This window comes from Dendroctonus ponderosae, unplaced genomic scaffold (assembly GCF_020466585.1).
Source record: "Dendroctonus ponderosae isolate FM_Combo_2020 unplaced genomic scaffold, Dpon_F_20191213v2 Dpon_F_20191213_1, whole genome shotgun sequence".
NCBI classification, from domain to species: Eukaryota; Metazoa; Arthropoda; class Insecta; order Coleoptera; family Curculionidae; genus Dendroctonus; species Dendroctonus ponderosae.
Genome location: NW_026017110.1, coordinates 25,688,587 through 25,696,171, shown reverse-complemented (window position 1 = coordinate 25,696,171; position 7,585 = coordinate 25,688,587). Strand labels below are relative to the sequence as shown.

Below are 7,585 nucleotides of genomic sequence, written 5' to 3'. Positions count from 1 at the left end.
GAAGTTAGTTTGTTCCTGTTCCGTAGTTAAAGTTGTACCGAGTGGAATAAAAGTTGTAAGCTGAAGAAAGAGTTTAATACTCGGCCATCCACGGTACAGTATTATCCTACTATTGTTACACAATTTATTGACATACTCTTTTTTAAGTTCATTTAGGTTCTTTTGATAACGATAGCAGAAAATAGCTATCGAAACGTCAAAGTAATTTTTCAAATTAATTTCTTTTCTAATTGGAATTTTCTCTTACAGCTTGAGCCTAAGTGTGTCGCAGGATTCCCTCTAGGTGATAGTTCTTGATTACTTTTTGATAAATAATTCGTTCTTATTGCGAAATAGGAGCACTATTTATCAATCTGTAATAGAAGACGTGAGGAAATTCTGTCCTTTTTAAAGATACAATTTTTTACGGCGAAATACCCAAGAAGAAGTTTGTAAAAAAATGAATCCGCCTCAACAATATAGAACTTATATACAATGTTTTTTTGTTGCGAGGATCATTTTAATGAAAGTACGAACAAAAAGCTAATGATGAGGCAGATAGAATATGCCTTCGATTGTACTCTGTGTTCTGCGCATAAACCAATACAGACAGATTAGTATATTAAGGAGAGAGACCCAAACTAACCCAAACTAAATTAATTTACCGATTTTTCTTACGCTACTGCTTTGGCACCCTTAAATTCGGCTGATTTAAAGCGTTCGGCGTTTTTAAAAAAATCGGTAACAATAAAAATATGTACACATAGTAAATTGTTTGTTGACGCTTTAAGGAATCCTTCTGATGCCATTTTTTAGTTTAACACAAACTATAAATTATTCAAATCCACAAAATAATTAATGAAACAACCACACAACTAAACACTATGCACAGAACGTAAACAATCCGCCATTTATATGACCAGGGACGTCACAACCAATAGGAATGCGTTTTAGAGATTCATGAATAATTTGAATTTTAGCTGAATTTGTTCATTAAATATTTAACAAAATGGCAATAAATAGATAGTATAAACTTATTTAATCTTTCATATATTACCATAGATTAATGTTAAGTTTGTAAGAATTTTTGATACAATGAAAACACCCTATTACGGTTTTTATACGGTTTGGGTTTTAGCTGTGTGAGAAAGCGCACGCTCCTGTTAAAATGTGCAGAGTTCACTTTCAAAATATTATTCCATAGTTGGAATTAAACTTGATAAAATTTCTGCATTAACAGTTCCGCCAACAAACTTATATTTGCCAACGCGTTTTCTTCTCATATATTTTGCGGAAATTTTACCGTACGCTTTAGGCGGTCTTTATGAAAGACCGCTAATTTTGGTACAATTCCTCTTTTCCAAAAATCACCTACGCACACGTGAAATTTCGATTCGTCATGAAAATAACGTTACTCCAGATTGCCGTTGTCCACGATATATTTTAGATTTAGACCAATTCAAACGTCTTTGATTTTGGATAGCTGTTAACAGTGGCTTTCCTTTGCCCACAACGAAAGCAGATGGAAAACAATATTATTTTATATTAAACCCCATAAAATAATAAACCTTCTTTTAAAACCTGTAACACGATTCATGTAGCCGTAGTCTACAGCAAACTGCGATACATTTAAATTATGAGCGTCGTCCGAACATATAACGAAGTTGTTAGGGTTCGTAGAAGAAAATGTAAAATTAATTATTTTGGAATATCGCAAAACATTCTCCAATAGCCAGTTTAGCTATTGGTAAAAATGCATGTTGCGATTATATTTTTATGGAATATTGTCAAAAGCTGTTTCCAGAATTGCAATTTTCAAGTATGGGTGTAACATCAGTTGGTTTTAAAGGGAGCTTACTAAAAAAACCGCCCGCAAACTGTAATTCTGTGAAGGCCTTGCAACCATTTTTCCTGATGTGTAAATATGTATATTCTAAAATCCTTTTTTACGATACTTTGGACGTTATTCATTATATGCCAATTCTGAATAATCGGGTTTTTAGTAGCATCATAGGGCAGGGTCTAATCTTCCGTATTAGAATCATCATCTACAACATTTTCACTGTTTAGCATCTTGGTAAACTTCATTGGAAGAACGACCCAATCACTTTGTATCATCACTGTTGTTCTCTATTTAAATTAAAATGTTTGGGTAGTTGCGTCTTTATCCAAAGAAGGATTCTCGTTTGAAATATCCTGCTGGAATTAATGTTGACAATCGACTGAGTAGAATAACAACCTGGAAGGGACTTGAGTTGAGATACATGTTTGGTTTAATTTAAATAGACGTACATTAACATTTTCGAATTGCAGAAGCAAAATGCCACTTCTTAAGATCTTTTCAGTGATTTCAACAGCGCCCGGTCCAAATTAACTAATGTGAAACGCATGTTTGTTTTATGTTACCCAAAACTGTAGATTTTTCTTGTCTCCCAGAAACCGTCATTTATGAAACGTAATTTACCTATTGTGCATCGGATATGTTATCTAATGTTTGTTCTTTAGGGGCAGACCGCGAAAAACACGCCAATCTCCAGTTCCTAGTAGTTCGGATGAAGATATCCCTCAGAAGAAAGTTACCCCATCTAGAAAAAGAACGATATCAAAGAAGGATTCATCCAGCAGTGATTCTGACAGTCCCAGTCCCTCCCCAGTTAGAAGAAGACCCAGTTACCGCCAAGTAAGTATAGTTTTTTAGAAAGTTTCATCAGTCTTTTTTGCATAAAGATTTTGTTGCATTGTTTTTTATGCTATTTAAATATTTGGTTGTTTTTATGTTATTTATTTTATGAACTTGCAGGATTCTGACAAGGATTTGACCAGACTCAGTCATTCGGCGTCGAAGAAAAAATCAAAGGATGACTCAGACGAAGAATGGGGCAAGAAAAACAAAACCAGTGTCAAGGCATTATTTAGCGAGAGGTTTTCAGATAGGTAAACTACTTTTTGCCTCATTGGCATTATGACCATTGTATTGACTTTCTGTGTAATTTTCTAGGAGCGAATCTGAATCCTCAGCGCGTCGGAAACGAGAAAAGCCAAAAGAAAACACCTCTCCTTTCCGTCGAAAAACTGATAAGCTGAATGCTTTTAGGGGATCGAGCAAATCCCTCCTATCCTCAAGTGATTCCAGTGATGATGAGGTTGCCACGCGAAAAAGCCGCATCACTAGACAAACAAGCACCAGCACTTCACATTCACTGTCTGAGGTCCACAAGATTTCCGATTCGGAGAGCGACATCGATTTACCCGCTAAAAAGCAATCGTCCAGAAATGATACTCTCATCAAAGTCGAAGAGCACAAATCGATAGCTGATAAGAAAAAGAACGATACTCTGAGAAAACTGTTCACTTTCAAACGGGACTCGGAAGGCGGTAAGGGCGGTGGCAAAGGCGGTGGCAAAGGAGGCAAAGGCGGCAAAGGCAAAGCAGGAGTTAACGTGATAATAGTCGATGGCGACTATGAAAGAACCAGTTCGTCTGTGGACGATGAAGCAATGCCGACCATTTCTAGAGCAAAAGCGCAAAAATCCCACCATTCGCCGGTAAGTTCTCAACTAAAAAAAAATCTTTTGTACCATCGATAACCTACATACCTACAGAAAAGTTAACTGTTTAAAATTAATTTTTAAAACTTTTTAACTGTTTAAAATTTAAATACTAAAGAATCATTTGTTTGCAGGAACGGCCACCCTCTCCATTAGAACCGCACCCCGAAAGCCGTGCGGCAAAATCTGCTTCCAGCAAAAGCAACAGCAGTAGCGTTGCGAAACTAAAGACTGAAAACATCGCCGTTCGAAACCGTAGTGATAGTTCTAACCGGGTAGCAAATGCTAAAGAAGAGCGAGTGCCACCCATTCATCCTGTAGGAACGTCCCTGAAAATACAGCTAGATTTGAGTAACCTCAATACAAATTTTCTTGCATCACTGAAGAAGCAGGTTGAAAGGTAGGTACTTTCCATGATTTAATTTATATTGGCTCTTTGGTATCCTATTGTCGGACATGCTCACATCTTCGTTTGAAAACTGTAGCCAAATCGGTTTATTTTCGAGTTGAACAGTTAATTAACTTAACTTTTTGCTATTGCTTAGGGCCAAACGCCGGCATCTAGAATCTTCAACTGAACATGTGAAACCAAAGACTGAATCTGACAACAAGCAACTTAATGACTGTGGATTGGAGAGGGATGGTAAAAGCAGCATGGGAGTTAAAGAGACTTCAAAATCAAAGCTCGACTTGCCAGTTGATGTGAATAATGAGTTGAAGGTAGTGGAATGATGACTTTGGATTGCTTTGTATTAACTTTGTCTAAATCAGGCGAAAGGCAAAAAACTCAAAACAAGTAGCAGCAGCAACAGTTCGGAGTTGATATCTTCCGCTAGCAGGAGCTCCCATAAAAAGGAAAAGAAAGAGAAGACTAATAATACGAAGGATAAGACCAAATCTAGGACGAAAAAGTGAGTAGAGTGACAATCGCATTCTAAATGATAATAAGAAATACGTAATTGTATAATCTGCATCAGATGCTTGTAAGTATTTTTGCCATGGTAGAAATAGTTATTTATGAATGTTCTCGATTGTAGGCCTAAAATCGACGAGACACCAGCCGAACATCACAAAAGCTCGACGGTTTCTTCCCAATCTCGATCACTTGTTTCCGAATCCCTTAACGCGATCAACATGCCTCCAACTAATCATGAACGGGAAACAATGCTGCTCCTTAGTCCCACTGGTGCCGGTTCTTCAGTTGCATCCACGAGTCAGCCGAAGAAGGAGTACTACTCATACTTCGAGAATATGGAAGAGTCGGAGGAAGATGAAGAGAAGTAAGTAAGACTTGGTGATAGACAGTAGTGGTATGCGATTTAATTACTTTTGAATACTCGTACCGACTAGTTACTTTTGGATTCAATACTCGTTACTTCGGATCAGTTATTCAAGGACTCATTCTAGTTGTTAGTCTAACGAAAATCGAAGCCCGATATTGGTATTTTATTACTGCTCTTCAGATTTGTTACACGGGCAATTTAGTCATACAAACCATATCCAACCCTTGAATTTATGATTCCCGTATTAGATAGGTATATTTACGTCTAAGAGTAAATAATCAGACCATTTTTAAGTCAGTTGTGCGCAAACGGCAACGGTAACGCCAACGTCAAGTTTATAAATAGGTCTTTAGTCTGAGCGAGTACGAGTTAAGAGGTGTGATAAACGGTTATTTTTCTGTAACGGGTTACAACGTTCCAGTTTCAACTTGGTATTAGGTTTCAACATCCGGTTCCAAAAGGAACATGTTACTTTTTAATTTTTTTATTAAAAAAGCAGAATGTCGAAGATAGTAGAAATAGTGATGATATATAATGATTTCCTTTATTAAAAACATAATTCTTAACATTGTTAAACATAAAATAAAATATTCTAAAATCAGAAACAAAACATAGGTCCGAGGTAACTACTTAAAGAACAAAAAAACTGATAATAATAAAACTAGAGTGATTAAATAAAATATACGGTTTATATGCGAAAATGTTTAAAAATATAATTGTCATTTAAAAATGATTATGATATTCCTATCTTTCCTGGGTTTCAGTCAAAGTGTGAAGTAAAAATTTTGAAACATTGTTTATTTCATTACGTTTTGGCAAGACAACAGCGCCATCATCAGATTTAAAATTTTACACAAACTGCAAACACCAATTCACAATTAAAACATGAAATTATAGTTCACAAAGTGTTAAAACATTTATCAGTTTTTGAGGGAAAAAATTCTTCCTCTTGGGAGAGCAAAACATCGGAAAAACTTACCTCATGATTGGTAAAAATTAACGTCCTCTAAGGTCTTTGCCTTCTTGAAAGCTTGAGTTTGTCTGAATTATTTTCCACATTTGCGATGTAGAAAATTATCTCTCAAGGTTGACAAAGGGTTACTACTACTGAAACTGCTGCAACTGCATAGAGCGCTCGGCGATGCCGCATCGGTTCTGTGCTGACGCGAACCACGTTTTCAGGTTTTTCAGACGGTTCCAAAAACAACCTTTAAATCAGCAAACGGCTGCAGCTAGTGCGAAGTGCGCACAACTGTTTCGGTTTTATGAGACGGTTCCAAAAAGAACGGTTCAAATCGGCAAACGGCTGCAGCTGGATAGATCGCTTGACGGTGTTCGAAGTGCGCACCGCTATATTGATTTTATGAGACGGATAAAAAAAAACGGTTAAATCGCCTAGCTGCAACTACGGTTTCAGGTTACACGTTTGGAACACTGTTATTTTAGCGGTTACGTTAAATACCGACCATCCCTACTACGAGTAAGTAGAGTATTGGGCTTTGGAGTCGAAGGTTAGGATGGGCGACTTGATTTTCCGAGAACGATTACTGATTACTTGAATACTCGTTTGCTAGCTTGGTTCGGTATTGGTTACTTCGGATACTGATGAGTAACGAGTACTTGAATACCGATTAGTTACTTTCTTCCCACCACTAAATATAAGTAAACAGACAGTAAATAGCTAAATGTTGAAACTTGAATCAAACAGTATTTTTTCATCTCGATCCAAAATCGATGTGACTTTACTAATCACTAACTGACTTTTTAGAGACCACAGTCACTACCTAAGTGAAGCAAAAAGGCTCAAACATCTGGCTGACAAAGAATCGGATGCAATCGATCAGTGCATGTTGTACTTGGAAGCAGTTTTGTTCTTCCTATTGACCGGTAACGCCATGGAACAAGAAGTGGTGACCGAACTGGCCGCCTTCAGAATGTACAAAGACACGTTATCACTGATCAAATACATCTCCTCGAAATTTCGATCACAGCCCACCCTCTCGGGAGTGCACACCAAATTAGCCATTTTAAGGTAAAGCAATTGAAAGGATTTGGAAACCTTTGTTACAAAACTAATTTCCTTCTTTTCTATATAGTTTCCGGTGCCAAGCGTTATTGTACTATAAGCTGTTTAAAATGAGGAAAAACGAATCAAGGGACATTCAGAAAACGGTCAGCGAATACTATTCAAGGGTAAGTACGATGCATTGCAATTATCACTTGGAAACTGTTCACTTGTGTGACTGTGGGTTTTGATCGCACGGTTTTTGTGCGCTTTTTTCGGCATACATTAAGCAAAACGAAATTGTTTGTAGTCAGTATTCAAAATAGTTTTCGATGCAAGGTCTAAAAGTGTTGTTTTTCGAACGACGATGGCGTTTGTCAATCGGTCACTAGTTCGAAATAGTAGTTTTCCATTCAAGGGTGAAAAGTGTCGTTTTTTGAACGATTACAGCGTTTCAGTTCGTCAGGAGTTCGAAAAACGGAGTTTTGCCCTCGTATCGAACAATATTTTTTATTCGTATAAAGAACATAACACGAATAATAGGTTATAATAAATAAAAATAGCCAAAAATAAAAGCCATCAACTTCATACTTGAAATGTGATGATAGAAGTCGCCATTAGTTGCTCCATTTCTCTTGTGAGAAGTCATATTTCCCTTTCCTTAGGTCAATGATAATAATTAAAGCGCGGAATATATGCAGTTAAATTCAATCAAAATATGCGCATATATATGCATAATTTTTATTCCAAATATGCAATTATATGCATTT

General features: G+C 36.7%; 1 protein-coding gene across 1 annotated transcript in view; it reads left to right on the top strand.

The window, feature by feature from the left end:
• Positions 1-7,585, top strand: part of LOC109543692 (AF4/FMR2 family member lilli) — a gene marked incomplete at its 3' end in the record, with an annotated part of 101,483 nt that overhangs the window by 91,678 nt on the left and 2,220 nt on the right. Inside the window, 9 exon segments of the mRNA XM_048661415.1 lie at positions 2,485-2,659; positions 2,780-2,913; positions 2,978-3,524; positions 3,662-3,927; positions 4,073-4,247; positions 4,299-4,438; positions 4,565-4,807; positions 6,579-6,842; positions 6,907-7,003. Of these exon segments, the coding sequence (XP_048517372.1) occupies positions 2,485-2,659; positions 2,780-2,913; positions 2,978-3,524; positions 3,662-3,927; positions 4,073-4,247; positions 4,299-4,438; positions 4,565-4,807; positions 6,579-6,842; positions 6,907-7,003 (2,041 nt within the window).